The sequence below is a fragment of the Atractosteus spatula genome, chromosome 8 (assembly GCF_055471065.1).
Source record: "Atractosteus spatula isolate fAtrSpa1 chromosome 8, fAtrSpa1.hap1, whole genome shotgun sequence".
Taxonomy (NCBI): Eukaryota; Metazoa; Chordata; class Actinopteri; order Semionotiformes; family Lepisosteidae; genus Atractosteus; species Atractosteus spatula.
In genome coordinates, this window is record NC_142713.1 from 15,727,587 (window position 1) to 15,755,488 (window position 27,902).

General features: G+C 35.4%; 1 protein-coding gene across 1 annotated transcript in view; it reads left to right on the top strand.

Annotated features, from left to right (window-relative positions):
• The window catches only part of LOC148829206 (proline-rich protein 5-like), a 106,035-nt gene that overhangs the window by 58,696 nt on the left and 19,437 nt on the right, over positions 1 to 27,902 (top strand). Inside the window, exons 6-7 of the mRNA XM_088923144.1 lie at positions 5,635 to 5,726; positions 6,512 to 6,652. Of these exons, the coding sequence (XP_088779270.1) occupies positions 5,635 to 5,726; positions 6,512 to 6,652 (233 nt within the window). The remainder of the gene's footprint in view (positions 1 to 5,634; positions 5,727 to 6,511; positions 6,653 to 27,902) is intronic.

Sequence of the window (27,902 nt, forward strand, 5' to 3'; positions counted from 1 at the left end):
ACCCCCCACGGACAGGAAAAGTGCCCACAGGCACTTAAACTTAATATGGTCAGTAACAGTAAACAGTAACATGGTCAGAAGGAGCACGTACAAACGTTTCCGAAATAACCACATGTAAGACTCTGATGCTTAAAATGTTTAGGGAGAAAGTGGAATACTGGTGTGTATTTTTTCTTTAAACTACCAATACCAGCCATATACAGTCTGTAACGTAGGGATTTCTATATGTCTTTATTTAGTGGTTACATTAGTGACAAAGGCTAAACTTTTAGCTTCAGTAACGTGTACATATCTCCCCTTTTTATAAAACGACATGGTTAAAAACTGTTCCAGAGCCACTGTTGTTTCATCAGTGAAAAGTACATCATGAAATGCCTCTCCCTGTTCAATCCACTGGAAAAAAGAAAAGGAGCATAAAGCTTCTGATGGTCATAAACGATATTCATTTAGGAGCAGCATCAGAGGTATGTTTTTAACTGCACTGCATTGGAGAGAATACCATAGTGTGTTTTTTTTTTTTTACTCCCTGGCGGAAACTGGCTTCCAGAAGAATCAGTATGGCTCAGAGATTAAATAAAACTTCACTCGCACCAAACAAATGTATATTTCTAAATATCACAACATGATCGAATTTAAGTCATTTTAATAACAATGAATAGTCACCTATGCGTTACAATATAAACATTTATATTGATTTAAATCGCGTTTAAATCACCTTTATTTAAAACCCATAAATAAAGCTGATACTGTTTAGACTTTTAATTATTTAAAACTGTATTAAAGCAGCACGATACACAATGCAACGAAAATTGCTATCTTTGTCTTCTGTGTAATAATGTTCACCTCTCTGTCCAGCAAATTTACAATAGTAATAATAATGAACTTTATTGTATATGGCGCCTTTAAAGGTGGCTCCTCAAAGCGCTTTACAGGTTAAAAACAATACTGTTAGGCTGGGAAAACGATTTTTTTTTAAGAAATACAAAATGAGATATAATGATATGTTCCGGCTTAGACATTAACGAAGAGCATAACGCGTGTACTGTATACACTCCAAGTACAACCCCCCTCTCTGCAGGAGTGCTGGCTGTGACGAATTGAACCGGTTTCACGGGTATTTTCAAAGTAGGAGGCGAGATTTCCAGCGAAAGACACCTCCCCCCCCCTCAAAAACCCAGTAAGTACAGTACTTACTAGTTAAAGGCTAGGCTCCTCAATGAAATCGCTTTAACATGCTAATGCGTTGGTGTAACAGTCCGGGCGTGGCAAGCTTCTAATTTCAACCCGACTACGGCGAAAGGAACCCTTCTTTCATTAGAAGACAATGAACATATTTTAGCCCTGAATGAATTAATAGCAAACATGGTTTACATAAAAGACATTTTTCCAAGAAAGTTTAGCCTTTGTCACTAATGAAACCACTAAATGAAGACATAAATATAAAAATCTTAAGATTTTTAAAATACATGACTTTGCTAAAATTTATTTGAAAATAAAAACAATTACAACCGCCAGGGGAGGGAGAGAACAGGGGAGGGATGTTGGTTTTGCATAAGGGGCGGGGCTATAGAAATTAGGTCTGTTTGGGAATGTGTAGTTACATGTTCTGGCTGTTTGTGAATTATCGTTGTTGAGTATGGAGTGTTGAGGTATTGATTTTGTGTAATGCTTTATGTTGAAAATTGAGGTGGATTTTGTTTATGATAAATAGGATAAACTGGGATGGGAGGAAGGTTTGGTTTTGCATAAGGGGCGGGATTATGATAATTGGAGGACTTTGCGAGAGTAAAATGGTTTGATATATTTGATTTTGTATTGTGGTTGTTATCTATGTTTTTGGTTGGTATTATGTTTATATGGTTGTTTTTGTTGGTTGGTTGTTATTATGGTTATTAATAATACGATCTATAGTTGAAATCTGAGCCTAAATAAAAAGAAAAAGCAAGTGATTAGGTTTATGAGCAATCTAATTACTTATTCGTTTAAAACGCTATATAAAATAAAGTTTATTATTAATTTGCTGGACAGAGCGGTGAACATTATTATGCATAAGACAAAGATAACGATCCTGATCAGTTTAGAAATCTGTGTACGCTGTAAGGTTTTTACTTCTTAAACTTTTAAAATACACGTTTTGAATAGAAAGAAATCCTCTTTTTTCTCCAATCAGAGGGGTGTCAGATGGTGTCAGCCAATCACCATTCTGAAGCCCTACCATAATCTCTGGTATGGGGAGACCCCAGAATTCTGTCCCATAGTTTAGACAGATGATAGATACTTTTATTGATCCCGTGAGGGAAATAAAGTAAATCATTTTCATTTACGAAATTATTAAACGCTCGGTTAAAAGCAAAGGAGATTGTCTGTTATAGTGGACATAAAAACAAGAGTTCGCTGGCATTATATCCTGGAAGACACAGACCGGCGCCAGACCGGTAAAATGCCTGATGAACTAGGGATTGGACAGTTTCCAAGTGCTTGTACAATAGATGGAAATGTTCAAATAAATGTGCAAAAGAAATAAACAAAATAATCATTTATTTCTTTATCATATTGGGTAGCTAATGTCCTCTCTTTGCTAGTTAGTGGCTGTGTTTCTGCATTGGGTAGCAACGGGTGACTGTTCTCAGGCGGAAGATGTAAACAGCTTAATGTTCGTGTTAAATAATTTTTTTAAATTAAAATTCATTCTATACAGCAATCGCATATTTGGGTACCGTTTCATAAAACTTTCATGCTTAAAATGTTTAGGGAGAAATGGAAGACTGGTGTGTATTTTTTCTTTAAACTACCAAGACCAGCCATACACAGTACAGTTTACATACATACAGTAATGTTTATGTTCCTAAATTAATATCGTTTATGACCTTCAGATGCGTTATGCTCCTCTTCTTTTTATGCTCAGCTACTAAAATTTCCCTTTAGTGGTAAAATCCATATAAATATTCAAAACTAAGTGGATTAAAATGTGCACAGTAAAGACATTAAATGATTAAATCTTTGCACTACCAACCAATGCACCACGAGTGCTCCTGTCGGTCATTTTGGCCAGCCAATCACTTACCGCGGTGCCCTCCGGTGCCCTGCGGTGGCTTGTGGGTAGGTTACTGTACCGCGGGTTTTTACCGCGCATTTTGAATGGCTGCATCTGTAACAGTGAACTGTGAATAGATGGATAGAGAAAATTGAAAAGAATGGTTAAACTGTATTTAAACATAATTTTAAAGGCTCTAAACAAATTCATTCCTAAAACAATTAAGTCAAAGTAATGATAATACAGCAAAATTGGTTTAATTGAGATACTGGGGAAAAATCATAAGGAAATGAGAGCTTTACAAACTTTGTACAAGGGTCCATGATTCTGAGATGTCACAAAGTGATAAGCGCAGAGATAGTACAAAGCACTTTTTCCAGTACTACAACAGTGGAAATAATAACAACTACAAAAATGGAAATAATAAGTTTGTGAGATAAAAGGAACTAAATATTAGAAGATAATGAATATTTCAAACAGATGTTTACAATACAAGGCATCAATAACATGTTCCATATTATAGAACGGGCTCCACCAGAACATTTTAGCATAACTGATACTGAGGTTCTACGACAGTTAAAAACCTATGCATTGTCAGGGCCTGATGATATTTTACGTGTGATACTGACATGAGGGATATCATTCATAGACCGCTAGGCAGAATATTTCCGCTCCCACTTAGAATGGGACCCACAGATGAGAAAATCGCAAATGTAACATTAATCCATCATAAAATGAAGTGATCCAGATATTTACAGTTCAATTGGTCTTGCTTCTGTTATGGATTAAGGTACGGGAATGATGGGTAGAACTAAATTAGATGAGACAGCCCAGTTGGATTTAGAAACGGAAGGTCTTGCTTAACTTGCTAGAATTCTCTGAACAAGCAACAAGGAGATAGATAATGATAAAGCATATAGAAATATATAGATTTTTAGAAAGCTTTTGATAAGATCTCTCATAAAAGGTTCTCAAATCCATAAGCCATAAAAATCCAAGATAATGTATGCACATGTACAAACAGGAAGCAGCGTATTATTGTAAGTGGCATAACCTCTAACTGGACAGATGTGAGTAGTGATATGCCACATGGATCCATTTTAGCCCTGTAACTGTTCCTGATCTACAGTATATCAGTTATTCAGGTAAACATAGAAAATAGGAATCTACTTAAATTTGCTGATAATTAGGGGGCACAACAAACATATAAAGGGTGACAATGGAGATCGAAAAAAACATGGATTGGGCTGACATTTGTCAAATTACATTCAACAGTGCTAAGCGCAAAGTGATGCACATCGGTAGTTGGAACATACACCGTTCATATCACACAGGTGCTTCTGAGTTATAGAAAGTTATAGGTTGAAAGGGTATCTGGGTATTTGTATAAGTTCTTCTATGTCCTTATAAAGACAATGTGGGGAAGCAATACAAGAGCAAACAGAATGCTTGTGTATATAGCAAAAAGTTTGGACTTTAAATACAGTTATTCTTAAGCATTACAATGTACAGTACTAAAAATACCTTAATTAGAATACCCTGTAGCTTGATCTAATCAGTCTAGGAAAGAGGAGATTGAAATCTGATCCAGGTATATGAATATAAAATCCTAAGGGGTATAGATAAGGAACTGTACTGAGTAAGGAACACTCAGTAGTCTAAAAAGGACACAGAGTCACATTTGAAAACAAAAGGGTAATTCAGTTAGAACAGCAAAAGAATTGGAAAAACTCACATGAGTGGTGGGTATCTGGAACTGGCTCCCAACCATGTGGTTGATGACCAAATTCTAGGCAGTGTTAAGAAATGGCTGGATGCAGGTTTGGATTCACTTAGCTTCTAAACTACCGAATGAGTAAGATAGGATTAATGACCTCCTCTTTTGCAGTTATTTCATATCTTCTTATAAATATATAATGTTTTTTAATTTACAATATATGTTTTGATACACTATAAGACAGACATTGCCAATATACTACATTCTAAGTTTCAAAAACCATGAGTAAAAAGTTAACATACCTGGAAAGAACAAAAATATTACCCACAGGTGTTCTACTGGACTCACGTCAGAGTAAAAAGCTGGCAGCGTCAAAACATTTTCTTGGAGCTGTGCCGTTGTAATAGACACTGTGCTGTCTTGCATTATCCTGCCCTAAAATACACACTTGCTTGAAACCAGCAGCAAAACCTTTGGCTCAAAAGGTTTTATAAGTTGTAAGTTTTTTTTCTCCATTTTCTCCTCAGATCTTTTTGTCTAAAAATAGATTTCTCCATATATCACCATGTTGCCATTGCTCCTCATCTTTCTGACAAGGGTGAGAGTACATTACACACAATAATGTCTTCACACATGTTAAGTTCCATTATCTCCATCAAGTGCAAACTCATAAGTACAGTTACAAAAGTATTGCATTATGTTAATGTGAAGAGAATTGTATACATCATCCCCGTTATCATTCTCATTAATATTTATATTAATATTAATATTTATTTTAAAAATAGTATATAATTCAGAGTATATACAGATCATTCTATATACAGTATGCAGTGGAAAATTTATCACCAATGATGTTTTTTTTTTAATTGTACAATTTTCATAGGTCAGAAGTTACTGGACTCTTTGGCTGAGACGTGGGACTTCTTCTTCTGTGATGTCCTCTCTATGCTTCAGGCTATTTTCTATCCCGTTCAGGTGGTTTACAATATTATTTCTTCTATTACTGTGTTGAAAATAGCAAATGAGTAATGCATTTGAAAAGTTTTACACTTCAATTCTTCAATGTAGTTCTTAGCCTTCCATCTTTTTGGTTAATCAGCGATCACCAACATGACTGACAGATTTGAGAGAATGTAGGGCAATGTCTAAAATCTTTAATGGATTTTCCTTCTTTATAATTCTGTTTAACAGCACTCTCAATTTCAAGGAGGCACATACTAAAACACTTATAAGACTCATTAAAAACACAAAACACTGTTGTAAATATATTCATTTTTAATGTTTTGGGTCCCATATGAATTGTTGCAATTTAACTGAAAACTAAAACTGTGTTATAAAATATGTTCAACCAGGCTGAGATAAAACATTTACAAGGTTGAATGTATTATTTACCTATATATAAATACATAAATATAACATATATTTATATATGTATATCTTTGTTTTCATTTTGGACAAACCCTAGACACTTGCTGTGGTCATCTGAAATTTTTGTTTAAAATTGTTGTCTAAACTTTTAAAAACATGTTATACTGATTTAATATTAATTACGACAAAATATATACAGCATGTATTATTCATGTTATATTATTATTCAGCTGTAAGCTACAATAAACAAAGAAAGGACAAAAACATAAGGTAGAAATATGGTCATGGAAGAGTAAAAGTAATACTTTTTTGAGTTCACAGTTTACACAACAGTATGTCCTTAATTTTTTTTGGGGAAAGAAGTTGCATTGTGTTGTGTACTTTTTGTGCAGGGAAAGGAGCCCTCGGTTCGCCAGTTAGCTCTGCTTCACTTCAGAAACATCATCACCCTCAATATAAAACTTGAAGATGCCATCTCCCGGCCACGTGCCAGAGTGCCACCCTCCATCATCCAGATGCTGCTAATACTACAGGTACAATACCCAAACAGTAGCCTAACTGCTTTAAGGGCTGTTATCAATGCAAATAAAATGTTAACTTACAGATCTGGTTTATGGGTATAAAAAAAAAAGTGTGTAGGTACCCTATAAAAATACAGCATTATAAAGCAAGTAAAATAAAGCTTAAACATGCATGAAGCAGAGAATTCCAGGTATGGAGTTTCTTATTCTTTGGAAATATTGGGTTTATTTTAAACTATAATATAGTTGTTATGGAATTGTTATACTACTTGTAAGTAAAGGTTCAGTTTTTTTTCCTAGACGTTTTTATGCTAAATAATTTCCTGTGATTATTACATTTGATATTGAAAGAGCCAGAGGGTCCACATAGCACTTAATGTAGCACTTTAACCACTGTGTTATAATTCAAAATCCTAAACTTAAGTTCCAGCATACAAAATTAGAGTTGCCCTATTAGAGAAATTTCCATTTTATTTTTCTAAACTTTTCTAATCATTTTCTGGTTGGGAAAAATCGAATAAAGCAAATTTTTCAAATTAGTTTAATGGCTCAGTGAAACGTTTACTCTAAATTACCAATGTATTAGATAAAAAAGGTTAGCTTACTTTTCATAGGGTTCATTCTGTAGCAGTTATGGCTTGCATTCCTAATGAAACTCTTGTCAGCTAAAACCACATCAAGATGCTACTACTTTGGTCTAGAGTTTAAATCACTTACAGATTGTAAACTCTCTGTTTTTTTCATTTTTAAATAAATTACTGTAAATCTCAAGACACCAATTACATGTTTCGTTACTAATACTACAATATTTTTTGTGAGCCACAAAGGGAATTTAGCACTGTTTATAACTTAATAAACATAATGTTCTTGGTGGTAAGGTTTAGGCTTTCACCATTGACGTCTTAACTGGCAGAAGTTGAAATGCAGCATTCCAGCAATAACAATACATAAGATCTAACAGAATGGAGATTAAACACAAATATGTACTAATTTAATGTTTGCTATGTCAATTCCTGAGAAGTGTAAATAACACAGGGAGCTATGAAGTGTTTATTTTAATAAAAGTGATATGCAAAAGGTTCGTACCTAAGCAATGAAAATAATAAACACTGTCTGCAATCCATCTTTAAGTTGTTGTTTTGGTGAGCACTATTAATCAAGAAGACATCCCTAATTTATAGTTGATAGTATTATATGGTAATACTGTAGCTTTAAGTACAGTGCCTTGCAAAAGTATTCAGGCCCTTGCACAGTTTTCTCATTTTGTTGCTTTATAGATTGCAATCATGACAATTTTAAGCTATAATTAATATGTGATCTATATACAATGTACTCCATACATTCAAAGCATTAATAGTTAATAGTTTATATGAAAGGAAAATGGAAAGTTAATGATTGCATTAGTATTCAAACCCTTTGCTGTGGTAAATGTTACTTAATTAATTAAATTAATTTAGGTGCATAAAATTAACTTAACTTGCCACAATTGCCTCTGTGTGCAATAACTGTGGTTTTTATAACTTCAATATAACTGTCTCTCTGAGCTTCTTTGGTCAGGTACTGAGTTTCAAAGACTCAACCATAAAGACAAAGGAACTTTCAAAAGCAAGTCTGGGATAAAGTCATTGAAAAGCACAGATCTGGAAAAGAGTACAAAAGTATCAAACTTTCTGAATATCCCTGTGAGCACTATATAACAATCATCAAGAACTGGATGGTGCATCTTTCTGTATCACACAACTTTGATAGCACTGTGAGATCGGTGCAAATTTGCATCAGTCAACAATATACAGAACACTCTACAAAATAGCCTTTATGACAGGGTAACAAAATGGGGAAGCCATTACTGAAAATATAAGCAACAAAATATTTAAGTGTTACTGAAACATGATGTAAAAGGTTTGTTGGTTAGATACCAGTTTGTAACGTTTTTGTCCAAAAGCGAAGTGCTGACATTTTGCACAAACCAAACACTGCACTTAACCCAGTGCACACCATCTTAACCTCTCTCCATCTCACCAAATGTTTCAAGATTCAGGAGAAAATGGGCAAAGCAAAGTACAGTAAAATATTAGAGGAAAACCTGTCAATCTGTTTAAGACTTAATACAAACAAATTGATATGCTGGAGTGGCTTAAGAATAATAAAGTCATAAGTTGAATCCTACTAAATCCAAACTTGAATTTGTACAAAGGCTTGAAAACTGCTGTTCATAATTGAACCCCAAGAAACATGAGAGAACATAAGCAAATCTGCCATGAAAAATGAGCAAAATTGCACCAGACCCAGTGAGAGCAAAGCCAGCGGAGACATTTGGTTGTAATGGGTGCCAAATGGCTTGCACCAAATATTGTGTTCACAGGTCTGAATCCTTATGCAATCAACATATTTCAGTTTTTTCTCTTTACATTTTGCAGACATGTACTGTAATTTACCTTACTTTAGATGAATTTTAGTGTGATATTTAAGATTTTTAATTAGATAATAACTTGCAAAAATGTGAGCATCATTTTTTATTTTCACAAAATGGGACACAATAGGAAGGGTCTGAATACCTTTGGAAGCTACTGTGGCAGGAATCATAAGGAAATTGCAATAAAGCTAATTTGTTTTTGTAGTTTACAGCAGTGGTTCTCAAAGTTCTGTGTTCCGCACACCACTTACACCAAGTCACAGATGCGGTGGACCACCTATGCCTACGTCCAACTCTTACTCTGTAAAAATCATCACCTATTAATGTTCTAAAAATAACTAATATTGAATTAAATTTTATGAAAAGTACTAACACTTTTACAAACAAGCTGCACATTTTGCATATGTTTTTAGTACTTAAAAAATATAATGTGAAGAATGGAGCTGCTTTTGTTGAGCAATCAGAGAAGTGATATTTGGATTCGTGCCGGACAACTTTATTCTCATGTAAAAGACAAAGACATCACATCAAGCACACCTTCTGCTTCTTTGATCATCACATTTATCACGCTGTTGGAATTAGAATTACAGTACTGCTACTATGGTTCACAAATTACCTCACTCGCATTTTCACTTCTATTCTGCACGTTACTCGCACCTGCGCTGTCACTATCATCACTATATTTGCGTTTCAGAGTCCCAGATTTGAGACAGTGGTCCGTAATAGCCCTTCTGCTTTGACTGCTTCTCTTAATGCTGGACGTGGGCGTATAGGCCACGTTCTAAGAAAAACGTGCCTCAAAAGTTCTGTCTCACTTCATTATTTTACATCACCAAAACTTTTACAGAAAACCTTTTATCAATCGAAAAGTGTGCTGTCCTTAGCGTGGTTGTAAACGTTCACGGTGTAAATCAATATCTACCTTTGATTCCTTCGTGATTTTAATCGTTTTTTACCAACAAAACCTTGTTATCAATCGAAAAAGGACAACAGGGAGCTTTAAATTTTTTTTTTTTAAACCAAGACGATCGATCACAAAATCACTTTTTATCTGATGATGCACTTCCAAACTTCCAAAATGCATCAATTAGGTAATCAATAAGCCAGCAAAACAAGACCGCAAAAGCAAAAATATATATATCCCATGTTTTTACCTTATTCTGAAGCACAATATATATCCACAGAAGCCTAGACTATCTTATCTCCAGATCTGGAGGCTACTGAACGTTATTGACTTTGTAGTAAATGTATGAAGCAGGACTGCCAGAAATAAGGCGATCTGATTGGTAAAAAGTGCTGTCATTCATTGTATTTTTAGCCACTCAGAAGCCTTAGGGGGTAAGACTTCCTCTAGAAGCCTCAGGCTGCATTCCGCCTGCCTTTTAGCTGTCAATCATTGACTCAGAAGGGGTAATCAATCAGTTTTTATCAGTTTCTTATCAGTGCTCCTTTTTTTCACACCGGAAGGCAACTCTTGAGTTTTTTTTTCATTGCATAACAGCAGATAAAGGCTCTCTAGCAGTGTCTAAAGTTTTTTATAGCAATTGCAATGGTTTTTATTGTTATTATATTGTTATTATTTTCAATATTTTTATGATTTTTTATTATATGCATGAAATTTCATTCCAGGCCCAGTCTTCACAAAACATTATGTAGAATTTTGTCTAATTGATCTATCTGTCCCAGATTTATATCCAAGCCAGTAGTCACCTAGAACAAGGCCTAGAACTGAAAATTCTGACCTCTGAAGACCAAAACAACATTTCCGCCTGCTGTTGTTTGGGGGGTGTTTTTCATATGTTTGTCTGCTGAGTGGACACATTAAAAAATATAAGTGATTTTAAACAAAGCCAGGGGGTTAGCTTCAATTTAAGACCTGAACCAGGCTCCTGCTATGTTCTGCTGCAGAGATATAACAAAATGTTTAAGGGGTGGAAATTCCAGATGGACATTGGCTAAATGGGTCTCTGCCACTAAGAGGTAACTTACACTTTGAACTTTCAAACTCAAAGTAATATATTCAAAAGTAAGAACAAAACGGTACAAACAATAATAAGTGCAACGGTCAAACCACACTCGCATATCAAAATGTAAATAGCGTAACCATGCAATCATGACAACTAGTTATGCGCAGGTTGACGAGGGTTCAAAAAAAAATTTTAGATCTTACATTACTCTTGTAAGATCTTGTAAGACCTTTGCAAGCACATCTGTTCACTGGAATTGACATTCAAAATAATAAATCACCAATGCCCGGTCATACCATTCACTTATGAGGTGATTTGGTGATTTAACGTCACTTTGAGTATGTCAGTCATGAAAGAGCAGTTGCTGAAAATGGTGCAAAAATATTTTAAAACAAAGTCCAAGCAATATCTTATGTACTGCACATGGTATTACATGTTTTGGGTTAGCTCCTTTCAGCGGTTTTTATGATGTGATTGCTTCTATAGTAAAATAAAGCTTTATAGATTCAATCCAGTATTACGCTGATATACAGTAATCACTCACTTTCCAAAAGCATCTTTTCTTGTTAGATGGAATAGTCACTTAATTTATTAGATAATTTGACCAAAAAGAACAAATGACTATTAGTGCTACTATTAATGTTTTTAAAAAAGATAAAATGTTCAAATGTTTGATTAAAAATCTAAATAAAAACATCAGCTGTATATATATAACTAATAATAAAATAATCCAAACTTAATCTATTTTAACATGAATATAAATATGAAGCTTTCAGTACCAGTATCATAGTTGACAATTGTATAAACAGAATATACAGAAAGGCAAACTCAAAATCAGTGGGAAACTGAGGATGTGGGTTTGATTGATATTTTAAAGATCATGTAGCCAGACGGATGCTTCCTCTAGGAAATAAAGGCAGAAAATGGAGGGAGAAGTTGAGGTCAGTTTTGTATGCAAGGATGCATATTTTTCAAGGCTTTAGTTAATAAACATCCTTTCAACCATGTTGCAACAAACTCCAGACCTTGTGCAATTATCTGACCACAGCAGTCAGGGAAAATGTTGAAAATTCAAATCAAGTACAGGTGGTGTTTACCAGCTTTCTGAAACCTTCTTAAGACTTACAGGAAGACGTCAGTGTTGGCCTTAAATGCCGTTTCAGCATGCCCTTTTAGCAGCATAAACTGCTATTTAAAATGCCTGTTTAATCTTGATTGAAGTATTATAAAATCGCAAATGGAATATTGTGCATTATTTCAACTTCTTGCACTTTCGTAAATGATCTGGCTGTGCTCTTAACAATATACCTAAGCATTTTGTTGGTATTTTTATTGTTTTCCCACATCTGTCTTGTTAAAGAAAGTAATGAGTCTAAATAAACTTCTAGGTCTTTCTCATTTATTGCTTCTTCTAACATGCATTTATTACGTTTCCTTTTTCCATGTTAAGTTTTATTTTCCAGATGTTTACCTGTCCTGTGTCTGATGCTTACATTGTTGTTAAGCCATTAGTAGCATGACCTACATTTATATAATGTGACACAGAACTGTTTTCTCACTATACCTGAGTTTATATCATTGACAGATGAAAAGGGTCTCTTGTCCTAGAACTAATGACCTCACTGCAGTCTGTTAACTTTGTTTTCCGATTTTTAATAGTTTTTGTTCTGAGGGCACCTATAACAAGTAACATAACTTCTGTACAGATCCAGCCATTCAAAATGCATGAAGTACACTGCGTTAAAATGCTGTAGCCGTGGCGCATCCTACCACATGCAAATTAAATTATGATAAAAGTATCCGGAAGCACCTTGTAAGACCTTGTAAAACCGCCGAGTAGAGCTAATAAAGCTAAACGTCTCATGTACAGCATTTGAGCTGTCACCAGAAAACGCCCGGTTTCGAATCCCAGTCACTGCAGAGGGACAATCTTTTTCCAATTAAGAATTTAAGTTGTGTACTCTTAAGACTTTTAATATTTTTTAACTGTGTATTACAGCTTGTTAATCATTAAACATTTAAAAGTCTGTATATTTTATAAAAGCAAGATTGCTCAGTTGGACAAAAGTACACAACCTTCCACCTTCATCATAGATAATTTAATTATTCATAAATATTTTACGCATCAAAGTCTTTAACTTGGTAACTTAGTGGGTTCTGGTTTTAATGTGCTTGTTCTAACATTATTTCGGAAACGTATGCGTTACAATAACCTTTTAACCTCTCAAGCTGTTAACTCTACTTCACACCTGCATGTTAAGATCAAGGTTTCAAAATAAAAAAATCTCAAACCTTTGATTGTTTCGCAAGGATGTGAAATGTGCCAATTTGTCGCAGTTACCATCAGGAGAAAGAAAAGTTTTTTTTTTTTATTTGTGGCTGGATAGTTAACATTTCTCAATTGCTTTGTCAGTCTGTCCATGAGGGGAAGGGGGACTGTCTTTCATTGGAAGGTTCGCCTATTCTGCTCATAAATGAGAGTATACGAGTAGAATTATTTATAATAATAATTAGAATAAAGGGGGGAAGGAAAAAATGATTTTTTTCACTGACAGACAAAGTTGTGTTGTGTTAACAAAAACTACAGTATGCTCAACAGCCGCTTGTAAGAGCAAGGTGACTTTCTGCTATCTTAACCATTTTTTTAGCTTTTTAAGTCACACAATGTTTGAGTTAGGCAGAAACACGTCATTGTATCTTATTTTTTATTTCATTTTTAAAATAAATATAAGGTAACCAGCAACAGGACAGGACAACCAACAGAACAACAATCAAATGTCCTGTTTTTTTCTTAACACTCATTTTTCCATGAGTCTTTGTGTAAGCTGTAAGTTCTTTTTACTTTTTAATTAAACATTTGAAACACTTTAATTTTGCAAACGCAACACAAATTCTGTATGTTTTCTATAGGGGTTAAACAGATTAACAGGTTGCTGACAAAATAGCGCAGTGTCCACCACTGCCCAGTATAACTGTATAACAGTATAATGAACAGGAAAAAGAGCATTTTCAGAAAGCAATTACATTGTGTTTATGTAGAATAAGTGATTAGATTTATGAGCAATCTAATTTGTTATTCGTTGAAACTGACATTTCAGCTACGAACGATCGCACCAGAGACAGCACTATCTCTGCTGTTTGTCATTCAGGAAAGGGTAAATGAAAGAAGTCATGTCAAGTACAATAATTTGGTGATCAATAATAACAGTTTTATGACAAGAAAGAAAATATAGAGAAAACGTAATCTTTTTAAGGCTAAAACTAAAATTCAGTCTACAAATTAAGGCAAATGAAAATTTAAGACGTTAAAGTGCTAGAGGTGTAAATAAATCTAAAAATACACATGAGCAAAATGTTTAAGAAATGGAGCTGGTGTTACTTGAAATAAGCAAACAGAAAAAAGCCATGACTAGACAGTGCAGAAGAGGGATCCATGAACACTTGCAAAAGCTTAGATGTACAAAAAACAAATCACAGAAAGGTGCGTTACAAAAGAACATGCAAACTGTTCCCAGATATTAGCTCAGACAACTTCGTTATTAAACGTTATTAATTTCTTTAGATACGCGATTCCATATTATATTCCCTATTAATCAAATTCTAAAAAGTATGCGGTTATTGTACTGCAATAATGAGCATAAGTATTTGCAGAAAAGGTTAAAACGTTATAACTTTTTACAAAGTATATAAACTTAATATAGTCAGAAGGAGCACGTAAAAATGTTTCCAAAGTAAGCACAGTATGTATCCGAATGAAATTTTTTAGGAAGAAAGTGGAATACTGGTGTGTATTTTTTATTTAAACTACCAATACCAGCCATATACAGTTTACATAATATGTTTATGTTCCTAAATTGATATCGTTTATGACCTTCAGATGCTTTATGCTCCTCTTCTTTTTATGCTCAGCTACTAAAATTTCCCTTTAATTGTAAAATTCCATATAAATATTCAATACTAAGCGGATTAAAACATGCACAGTAAAGAGATTAAATGTTTAAATCGTTTCACTAACAACCAATGCACCATGAGTGCCCCTGTCGGTCATTTTGGCCAGCCAAATCACGTACCGCGGTAAACTGCGGTGAACTGTGGGTAATTTTGAGCGGTACGGGGTTGTACCATGCATTTTGAAAAGCTGCATCTGTAAGTGCAAGGAATAGTCTTTCCTGTAATGCCATTCTTTATGCAAGTCCAAATACATTGTGTTATACAGTATGTTCTGAAGTTATCTACTGCAGTAGTTACTTTTCCAGAGAAATGTATTAATTTAGACAATATGTGACAATACTAAATTCATGCTGACTATGGATATGCTGTAGAATTAACTAAGGCTGATTTGTCTCTAATTCACTGGTTCTGTTTTATTCCACCTTTTATGAATTGGCTTTACAAGTTTGATTTTCAGTAGATGCATTCCCTGAAAGTCATTTGAAAAATTCTAGTGAGTGGTTTATGAATAAACTTTATTTAAATACCACCTAGTTAAGGTGACTTGTTTGTTTGAAGTTCCATCATTACCTTTAACAACACATCCTCTGATATATTGAAATTGTTTGTTATAGAGATGCACTGCTTTTCCAGTTGTTGCTGTTTTATAAAGTGTTTCAGAACATGTCCCATGGTGAGTGGCACAACAGTGTCTTGCTGGAGAAGAGTGTTTATAGCTCTCATTTCAGCTGTTAATGATTCTGCTTTAAACAAGTGTAGAAACATGTTGTTTTGTCCATCCTACTAGTTGTCAGGTTTGTTTCACTTGTGACCATAAACAATCCACAACTCTACAAAAGAACACCCTACAAGCCCTATGAAATTACTTCTACTTCTGTATGACCTAAACAGTCAAAAACCAGGGATTTATTTGTGAGTATTCTCTTGAGATTGCCTGTTCTTCTCTTGGTACAGTAGAAAAAGCTTTTCAGTGGCATTAGAGTTCCCTAGAGCTTTACAGTTGCCAATGAAGTGAAGAGCTAAAACTGTGAAAAGTCAAAACAGCTTGATATAGTCGTACATACAGATGCAGCCATTCAAAATGGGTGAGGTATTTCGCGGCATACCCCGGTGGGCGTGTCGCAGTATCACGCGGTATCACGCAGTTAACGTGGTGTCACGTGGTTAACTATCCAGCGTCGCCTTGTAAAACCGCCAGGGGGAGCTTAACCTCTCATGTACAGCATTTGAGCCTTTAATTTTGAACTGTGTATTACAGCATGTTAATCATCAGTCATTAAAATGTTGGTATATTTTATGAAAGCAAGATTGCTCAGTTGGACAAAAGTATACAACCTACCTTTATCAGAAATATTTATGCATCAAAGCCTTTACTGAAGATATTACTAATAGTATTAATAATGGATGACTTTGGACAAGCTGTATACTCAAAGTATAATTTCTTTAGCACATTTGTACAAGCACTTGGAATCTGTCCAAGCCATACTTTGTCAGGCATTTTGTTTTACTTCAACGGGCATAAAAACTTCCTTGCTTTTAACAGGGAGTTTCATAATTTCTAACTACGAAAATGATTTAAAATGCGACACCTATCATTCAACTAGAGCTTAAAATATCACAAGGATCCTCAAGAGCACAGCAAAGAGTGTATTAAAAGACACTTGTATTTATCAACGCTTTCTTTTCCGTATACCAGATTTTATGGAACCACTTCAGAGGGGTGTCAGCCAGTCAGATTCCAGGAATCGGCACTTTAAAGGAAAAATACACACCGGTATTCCATTTCTCCCTAACGATTTTAAGCATCGAAGTATTTAACTAGCATGTGAAATAGCGTGTGAAAAAGTGGTAGTTTTAAGCTTTTCTGCTAATATAATATGGAATCGCGTATGTAAAGAATTTAATAACGGTATTCGTGTGCTGCGACAGGGCTGTGTAGGGCTGTTTCGCCTCCCTGTTCATGCAAGCTGTCTTGTAGCCGACTGGTCTAGGTGCGTGACTACCAACTGGCAGGTTGTGTGTTCGAATCCAGCTGGTGCTGGACTTTTCTTTTAACAAACATTTCTTCGAAAAAATAGAATAGCGATATTATGGACAATCAATTGACTTTTATATTTCAAAATATCGCAACATGATCGATATTTGCGATATTTTGAACATATCTTCCCTTCTGACAGCGGTTCCTGCTTCTATTGTGTGTGTGTGTGCAACAGAGTAAATTTTTATAGAGAAATGGAGGCTGGACAGTATGCGTTACAATATAAACATTTATATTGATTTAAATCGTGTTCTGATTTAAATCACAAACGCGTGTTTAATTATATGTGTTTTTTAATCATAATCAGGCTAATGCAACATAAATTGATACAGTATCTTTGTCTTCTAAGTATCTTAATAAACTTTCAGCATAGCTTTCTACCCGTCAAGATTTATATTTCTTGGGATTTTGGGATCAAACGTGGAAGGATTAGATTATAATCGTTTTTATTTGTCAAATACGTGATTGTATTTCTGAATGTTATGTGACACCTACAGTAGTTCACTGCTTTAAATACATCGAATTAAGAAAGTTATGTGTAGCAATTTAGATCTTTTTTCTGAACCAGGGAAAAACTGATCATGTTTCTCTATAACAATAATAAAAAACTTTATTTTACATATCGCCTTTAAAAGTGGCATCTCAAAGCAATACAGTAGATCGAAAAACAGTTAAAAGGGACCAAATTAAATACCAGACAATCGCAAATGCGTTTTCAATAAAATTATTTTATTCATTCAGCAGTTTGTGAGAGGGACATCCAGCAGGGAGAGACACACACACCGGTTTTCATTGACAAAATTGTTTTTTTTCAATTCCTCTTGTCTAACAGGAATGTTTTGTTTGTGGACAGACTGTTAGACAAGAGGAAAAGACCGCCTCCTCCTACGAAGCATTAATCGCGTATCTAAGGAAAATTGCAGTATACCTTTGTTCATGCACATCATTATACAGTACAGTATCTCAATTTGTATTTCGATAAAAAAAATCGTTTGCCCAGCCACTACTGTTGTTATCGTTTTTATCCTGTAAAGCGTTTCCTTTTTCTGCGTTTTCCATTTCCTTTTTCTGATCACTCGCTTTCTGGATACACATCTCACCTGTCCTGTTCTTTGTTTTCCTGGTTTGCTGATTATGCCTGCTGCGGTCCACTCCTACCCTCACACCTAAAGAATACTATTTTAAATTTCTTGGCGCAGTTCATTAACCCTTGTATGTGCTGCCCTCGCCCAAAATGCAATTAAAAAAAAGTCAAAAACCGCGCTCAAAATGCAATTTAGAGCTTAATAAGATACACTCCACAGGCAAAATTAAAGACAAAATTAAAGACGATTAAAATCTGTAATCTTTCCACTTGTACTGTGAGTCATCGGACAGTTTCTGCTTTGTGTAAGGATGGTGAGAAAGCTGTGCTCAATGTATTTAAGGGACTTAAAAGTAAAAGGAGATGCTTCATATTGCTTGACTAATTTTAAAAACCAAGTTATAAATGCAGACGCTCCCTCGGTGCCGCGCCGGGTGTAAATATCAAAGTATACATTCCCAACAAGAAATGTAACCATCTGTCATGCAAATAAAACACCTTGAATTGAATTGAATTGAGGGAGAGAGGGGGGTAGTGGGACAGAGATACTGTAGACAGACTCAAGGCAAATAAGATACTTATGGGTACGCAGGCATTCACGACAGCAACATACGAAACGTTTGCACGTACTGTATAGTTAAGTTATTACTTGGTTTTCAAAGTGCAACGAAATACAATATTGTTGTTGCTGCTGTTCTGGTTGTTTTTATCCCGTAAAGCGTTTTGAGAAGCCACCTTTAAAGGCGATATATACTGTAAAACCGCTGATTCTTATGGAATGTGTTCCGCAGGAGATTCAAATTTTTATTAATTTATTTTTTAATCGCGTATCTTAGGAAATCTCAGTATAACTTTGTTCGTGAACAGTGGCATGTTACATTATCATTCGTTTTTTTAACAAGCCTCGCCAGCTAATGTGAATCGAAACCTGTCTTGCTAGCTTTTAAAGTCGTGCATGTGTAAACTGTACTAGAGGGCATGCAAGTTACTCTGCCCCTTTCAGCTGCAGGGAGTCCCTCTGCTGCAACACACAGCAGACAGAACGGGAGACTATTGCCTTTCATATCTGACACCAGTGAAGTAAAAGGGGTGTCTAAAGGGGTGATTTCAGACCACATTTTAGTTACTTTATTTTGTTTACTTTTAACATTTCTGTAATTTACAGTAGATGTCACAATAGAAGCCCGGAGCCTATTATACTCAGTCTAGCCTTGGATCCTCTGAGTCCCATGACTCAGTCTTGTCTGCTTTCCTAGAATAAAACCAGTTAAGTCTTGTGTACTATGCAATTTATATTTTCCGATTCCATGCATTCCCTTAATGTTTAGAGTTTACTATATTCTCCAGACTCAAACACATAAGTACTAATAGCTCTGTCCCTTTAGGAGACTCTTTGCAGTACTGTGTCCCACTACCCCCATGAATTCTTTAGGTTGGGTCTAATATTTTCCAGTAATATACAGAATGGGATACAAAATGCTGTCAGGCAGGTAACAGAAAAGAGAAAAATATAAATATTTCCATTTTACAGACGTTCACACATTTATAACATTTTGGCTCAATAAAAAGCTAACCCAATAATTAAATGTGATAAAGTATAGTTTGGATGTTTATACATTCATGTTAATCGTATTCTTGATTTATTTCAATAAGTGTTCATGTTTCATTTGCTAACTTAGAGCATATTGTGCAATGAAGAATAAAATAGCTGCATGACAAGTGACTTCCTTCTCTCAGTGGAAATTAAAAGGTAGCCTGATAAATTATAAGACAGTAAGAAAGGTTCCAATCAGGAGGAGACAATTCTTTCCATTTTTTTTGTTTGATTGCTGGTAGCAAACTGATCTGAGGATCTACTCCAGCTCTTTCTCTTTTTATCATACAGTAAATTTTATTTTCTTGCTTTCTGAAACACAATATAACAAAAAATAACCTCACAAACTCAAAGAAAAAATCCTTGCTCCCCCCCCTCCCCTTGGCAGTACTTCCTCCCATGCTTTTAACTAAGGGCATCTAAAATACTGTCAAACAGCTACAATGGTATCTCTGTACAAGGCTTTGACTGTGTCAATCACAGCACCTACCGTTCCCTTACCAGCAACAACATGGATTCTAACACTCAGACATTAAAAAAAGTCAGGCCAAGAGAGAAAATACTGAGCTTTACAACATGCGGTACCAGTAACATTTTACCCACAGTAGACTCACCAACCAGATGTGTTTCAGTTTCTGTGATAAGCCTAGGTTAATCATATCCTCTCCTCTAGTAGGAGCACCAAGTGTAAACATGTAACGCCCCTATTAAAAATAATGGCAAAACAGAAGTTCACTCTTTCTAGAACATACCTTCCTATGGACACTCCTAAAATGTATAAAATACTGTCCACAGCATCTCATAATAGAGGCAAATGGGGAACTACAAACTCATTTCATACAATGCCATCCATGAGGGGTTAAAAACACCCTGAGAGAAATTAATTTCTGGATAATTCAACGGCTGTGATTTCTGGAATATGTATTATCCCAAATATTTTCAAAAGAAATTGAATCATTTCAATGAATCTGTGCCATTCAAGTACCTGCTCCAGACAGTAACCACTGCTAAGGGTTTATATGAAGCTTGCATTAAAAGACTTTAAAAAAATGTCATGTTCCCATAAAAAAGTCATGCCTTGGAGTATAGACCCCCAAAGGAATGCCATAGACTCAAACTGCAAAATAAACACATACAGAAAGAAAGTATTTGTATTGTAATTGCAAATCCTGGTATGAGTGGTTGGTATGACTTTCCTCATTACAAATCTCTTATTAGAATTTAAATTTCTCTGTAACTCCAGGTCAGAACAGAGAAAATGTAACTGCCTTAAGGAGTTTACGATTATGAAAAATAGAAGGATAAGCATGATACGTATGTCTTCTGTCATTTTCTAAGTCATGTTACTGAGCACCAAATCTTATTGAGAATATGAATCCATTTAAGGTTTATACCATTAAAGTAAAGGTTTATTCCATGCTGAAAATGTTTGTACCAGACTTTTTTGAGGCCTGTTTAATTGTGTCTGAAGTCTGATGTTGTAAATTTTATTGTTAAAAAGATCCATGAAAATGTCACTACTAAAGTTAGCTGGTACTGTTGGTATTGTAAGTGGCAAGTAGAGCTCATATTTTAGATTTTGTGTAGTTGCTAGCGTTGAACTGTGTGTTGGATGCACATGAATTGAAGGAATGGGCAAACATAGCTGATGCGGATCCACAGAGCCAGCATATTAAGATGTTTATAATTAGAGGCAATTTGTTTAAATAACTAGGTATGGATACTGATGTGCAAGAGAGGTGGAAAGGCTGTTTCCTTAAGCCAGCACTATAAAATGTTTTATTCTCAGTGAGATGCTGCCATTTCATAGTGGGTTTCTAACACTGTGTATAGTTCCATCCACACAGTGCCTTTACTTCCATCCATTTCTAATCTCTTTATCCAGTACAGAGGATTTGGAGCCTATCCCAGTAAGCGACGGACACAAGGCAGAATACACCCTGGACATAGCGCCAGTCCATCACAGGACAGACAGACACAAACACACACACACCAGGGCCAGTTTAAATCTAACCTCAGAACCTTTCTTTTCAGAAGACTTAGTGTCTGTATCTGCTTCATTTTCTAATTTTGGTAGCACCTCTAACTGCTTGTCTTTCTTATATGCATTTACTTTGTAATCTGTGGTCCTTTTATCTGTTTTTACATCTACTGTATTGCTTTGAGATGCCACCTTTAATGGCGATATATCAAATAAAGTTTTTTATTATTGTTATAGGGAAACATGATCAGATTTTCCCTGGTTCAGAAAAAAAGATCTAAAGTATACTAGTTTGTCACTCTTCTCATTCCCTTTGCTAAATGACTTTTCATACTAATCTGATCAATCTAACTGCCAGTTTTCTGTGCTTTCTCTATCCTGCTAGATTTGCAATTATTCTGAAAATTTTCATCTTGAAATAACTCATTTCTAAATACCTTTTTCACTGTTAACATCTTGCAGCAACTCTGCGACAAAATATACACTCTGACAGTTCATCCTGCTACCAACATTAAATAAAACAAATCTTAAGATTTCTATATTTATGTCTTTATTTAGTGGTTTCATTAGTGACAAAGGCTAAACTTTCTTGGAAAAATGTCTTTTATGTGTTGCGGAAAAAACTGACTTGCTTTAACAAAATATGTTTACAAATCCTTTCACCTGGCATTTTCGTAGTTAGAAATTATGGAACGCTCTGTTCAAAGCAAGGGAGTTTTTATGTCCATTGCAGTTCTTTTGCAACATGAATATAATTATATCGTTATTAATTTCTTGAGATACGCGATTCCATATTATATTCCCTTTTAATCAAATTCTAAAAGTATGCTTGTTGACTCCGGTATCGCGTTAGTTAAAGACTTCGATGCTTAAAATGTTTAGGGAGAAATGGAATACTGGTGTGTATGTTTTCTTTAAAGTACCGAGACCAGCCATATACTGTATGTTTAAGTTCCAAAATTAATATCGTTTATGGACTTCACACGCGTTGCAGTATGCTCCTATTCTTTTTATGCTCAGGCACTAAGATCTCCCTTCTGCTTTGTGTAAGGATGGTATCAAAAGCAATCTTAAGTGGTGAGAAAGCTGTGCTCAATGTATTTAAGGGACTTAAAAGTAAAAGGAGATGCTTCATATTGCTTGACTAATTTTAAAAACTAAGTTAGAAATGCAGACGCTCCCTCGGTGCGCTGCTCTGGTGCGCCGGCTCTTACACAGTGCCTGTCTGCCGTAAGCGTTACAATATACATACCCAACACTGCTTGTACCCATCTGTCATGCAAATAAAACACCTTGAATTGAATTGAATTGAGGGGAGAGGGGGGGAATACTAAAGTCAATACTGGTTCAATACCCTCAATGGGCTTTGACGTGCTAATGCGTTGGTTTAACGGTCCGGGTGTGGCAGGCTTCCAATGTCAACTCGATGAGCCTACTTTAAAAATAAAGGAAAAGCATTTTCAGAGAGCAATCACGTTGTGTTTATGTAGAAAAAGCGATTAGGTTTATGAGCAATCTAATTACCTATTCGCTTAAAACGCTATATAAAATAAAGTTTATTTAGAGATGAATGATCAGTGTCGCAGTTTAAATAATGGGAGTCAGGAAACTAACACACAGCGCCACCGGATTTAATAACGCAATAAAAACGCTATAAAATAATGTGACTAGGCACAGAAAAAGTTTACAGCACAGTACAATAATAAATGCTGACCATGACTTTAGAAGCATAAATTACCTTACACTCAATTTAAACACAAGCTGTCTTTCTGTATGAACCTCTAAGCTGGTTCATACAGAAAATGTAGAAATGCATTAGCCTGAATATGATTAAAAAACACATATAATTAAACACGCGTTTGCGATTTAAATCAGAACACGATTTAAATCAATATAAATGTTTATATTGTAACTCATACTGTCCAGCCTCCATTTCTCTATAAAAATTTACTCTGTTGCACACACACACACAATAGAAGCAGGAACCGCTGTCAGAAGGGAAGATATGTTCAAAATATCGCAAATATCGATCATGTTGCGATATTTTGAAATATAAAAGTCAATTGATTGTCCATAATATCGCTATTCTATTTTTTCGAAGAAATGTTTGTTAAAAGAAAAGTCCAGCACCAGCTGGATTCAAACACACAACCTGCCAGTTGGTAGTCACGCACCTAGACCAGTAGGCTACAAGACAGCTCGCATGAACAGGCAGGCGAAACAGCCCTACACAGCCCTGTCGCAGCACACGAATACCGTTATTAAATTCTTTAGATACGCGATTCCATATTATATTCCCTTTTAATCAAATTCTAAAAGTATGCTTGTTGACTCCGGTATCACGTTAGTTAAAGACTTCGAAGCTTACAATGTTTAGGGAAAAATGGAATACTGGTGTGTATTTTTTTCTTTAAAGTACCAAGACCAGCTATATACTGTATGTTTATGTTCCAAAATTAATATCGTTTATGGACTTCACACGCGTTACAGTATGCTCCTATTCTTTTTATGTTCAGCTACTAAGATTTCCCTTCAGTGGTAAAATTCAATATCTACAACGGGCACAGTAAAGACGTTTACAGTAAGTCTTTCTACGACAGACCAACGGACCACTAGTGCCCCTGTCGGTCAACAAATCACGCACCGCGGTACCCCGCGTCATCTTACGTCATGATACGCGACACCGCAGCCAATTACCTGCGGTACGTGTCTGTACCGCTCACTTTGAATGGCTGCATCTGTAACATGCATTTCTCTCGCAATGCAGAGAGAAACAGCACATACCGGTAATATAGCAAACATCATGTTATTAAAGATGTTTTACTTTTTACAGACACATTTTTATATCTTAATCTTAATGTCTTAATATTATTTTTTATAATGGAAGACTGTGTATCGTATTTTTTCTATTTACAGTATATTTGTTACTTGGCTTATTTATGTTGATTTGCATGGCGTATTAGGTGTACCCATGATATATATATATGATATTGGAGATCATTTTCCTAGTATTCACATTTTTAACTGTCAGGAATGTATGAATATGAATATGCTGGAATATGTATACTACTTTAAATGCGTAATTATTTACAGTTAAAATAGCTTTTTATACTAATTAGCTCTCTACTCTCATGTAGAATTATGTGTCTTTAACACATTTAGTTCAAGAAAGACTAGCTATGCAATACTGAGCTGGTGTGTCTTCTATGAGAAGTTTGCATGTCCTCCTCATGTCCATGTGTGTCTTTTTTGGGTGCACCCACCTCCCAAAGACATGTAGGTTAGGTCTGGTTACCTACGCTAAATGTTTCCTGTTGGGTTCATCCGTTTTTCTCTTTGGTTGCCTGAATGTGACTTCAAATGCCGTATGCTGGTTATACATAGCAGACAATAGCAAAAGTCACTATATGATAGCTGAATGCAGAAAAAATAAAAAAGTACAAAAACAGATTATACTGTGAGAAAATTAAGAAGGTCTGCAAATTACAGGAGGCCAATCAGCCTATCTAGCTCATAAAAAACCTGACCATCATAAAAAACCATACCACATCGTATGCTCTCTCTGTTGCTGCTGTTTTATTTTCAGTGATTTCTTAAATGATTAAAGGTATACTTGCATCCATCCATTTTTTAACAGCTTTATCCAATATGGGGAAACAACCGGTACAAGGTGGAATACACTCTGGTCAGGATGCCAGTCCATCACAGAGCACACACAGACATAGACATGCACAGCAGCCATATCACCAGCATGGTAACCCTAATGTCCCAGTACAGTGACAGAGATGCTATACTGTAAAAAGGATGAGACATACAACTTGGGGTCCTGACTGTTTGTGGTCATTAAAAGTCACAGGGTGTTTCATGAAAAGCGTAGGGGTGTTACCCCGGCATCCTGGCCAAATGTTCCATTTGCCTTACCAATCACAGCCTCCTTATAAACCACATCTACTGTATGAATTGGCTTCATCACTCTGCTCTCTCCCTCACTGATAGCTGGTGTGTGGTGAGTGTACTGGTGCACTTTACACTGCGCATATCTGGAAATTTTGTTTATTTTAGGATGTAAATTGGAGATTTTACATGTTACTGTGTACATTTTACTTTCATTGTGGTTTGAAATGCACTCATCAATGCCAATTATTTCTAACCCCAAAATATAAAAATAGTGTTACAGTTCCCCCTTTAAGATCAACAAATTGATCATCATCCAGGTTGGTACTGCACATTGGTGGTGGTGGAGTGGAGTCCCCATTACCTGTAAAGCACTTTGAGTGGAATGTCCAGAAAAGCACTATATACGTGTAAGGAATAATTGTTATTGTTGTGTACATGTGTACATCTGACTATACACTCACAACAGGGCCACTTTTCCCAGAAGCCAGTTAATCTACTAGTATATCTTTGGACTCTGGGAGGAAACCCATGCAAATATGAGGAGAACATGCAAACCCCACGCAGATAGCACCCCCAGGTCCAGAATTTAACACGGGGCCCTCTCGCTGTTAGGCAGCAATGCTAACCACTGTGCCACCTTACTGTCCTATAGATACTGTATACCTACTTTTTCCATCTCCAAATTGATTGTCCCATAGAATCTATATTTCCATTTAGATAAACATAAAGTTTATGAATAAGAGACCATTTAGCCAATTTGGTAGTAGCTAATTGATCCCAAGATCTCATGCATTCATTTCTTGAAAGAAATATACTTATAAGCTTTAACATCATGCCTGAGTATCTTGTTTCATACGCTTGCAACCCTTTCACTAAAGAAGTGCATCTTATATGTTGGTTTAAAGTGCTTCACATTGTTTCCACTTGTGCCCTCTGGTTTGTGTTTAGCTGTTCATTTTGAATAATCAATTAGCCAATTCCTTTAAGTACACCAACGTCTTTTTCAGAAGTAGACTTTAGTAGCACACTGTTTTCCATTTTGTATTTATAGTTTCTTTTTACTACCTTCATACAATACCATGCACTTTGCAATGCCTGTAAATGGGTATTACCCCTATCTAAAGTGAGTTTTGTTAATGACCAGTGAACATGTTCACCTAAGTACAATAGGCAGAATACTGTCACCCCATGGAAATTTGATGATCTTAAAGGGGAAACTGTAACGCTATTTTTATATTTTTTGGTTTTGAAATAATTGGCATTGATGAGTGCATTTCAAACCACAATGAAAGTAAAATGTACACAGTAACATGTAAAATCTCCACTTTACATCCTAAGATAAACAAAATTTTCAGGTATGCACAGTGCCGTATTCTGCAGTTCAGAAAGAGGCAATAAAACGTCCAGTGACATGAAGCTGCCTTGTTACATTTTTTTAATCCAATAGAAATATCGCTCTCAACTTTGCTGACAAATACAATTAACTTGTCAACTTTGAATGCAGTTCATGTTGGAGCATTTATGTAGTGAAATGTCTGCTGCACAACCTGTATTTGTTCACTTACATGGTATTACATTAGTCATTAAGGTGACTAGTGAGCAGGAAGGGCCACAACACATCACAATGTGAGGGAATTCTTGCACTTGCCCAAGGAGATTTTCAACAACATGGCGACTATCCAGTACTTTCACAAAATGTGTGCTTAATTCAAACTTTGTAAAATATTAGTAACTTTTTGCAATGACGTCAATTCTTTTCTTGACTGAGATTTAATAACCAGTCTGAGAAATTGGGACCACGGTTTTCTTTTAGATTCTTCTAGTACCTGCAACACTTAAGCCTCTTCTATGCTATGGCCTAGGGTCGTCAAGTGCTAAAGTTTGAAAAAATAAAAGAACTATATCTTACTACTCTGGTAAATAAAATTCAGTCTAACATTTGCTAAATTTAAGGTAACATTTAAGTTGTTGGAGCAATTAAGGATTACAAGGAACTAATTGTTATTTCACAAGACAGATTAGTTGTATTTTTCTAAAAAGCATCATAACAAGTCCCTTCAGACAGCTGCGCTATCTCATCTGAATATCAAAGGCCTCTTGTTGCTATTTTATGAAGCAGCAAGAGCTGCATGTCATTTGCATTCTACCTAAAACACGATAGTTAGTCCTTATGTATTTTAAAATATAGCACTGCTGTTTGATGTACTGTACAGAGGAACCAAAAAAAGCATCCCACTTATCCTTGGTATTTCTTTTGATTCAAAACAAAGGGGAGTTAGATTATGTACTGAAACTGCATATTGAATTGAAATTAAACAGAGGTATTGAAACTGGTTC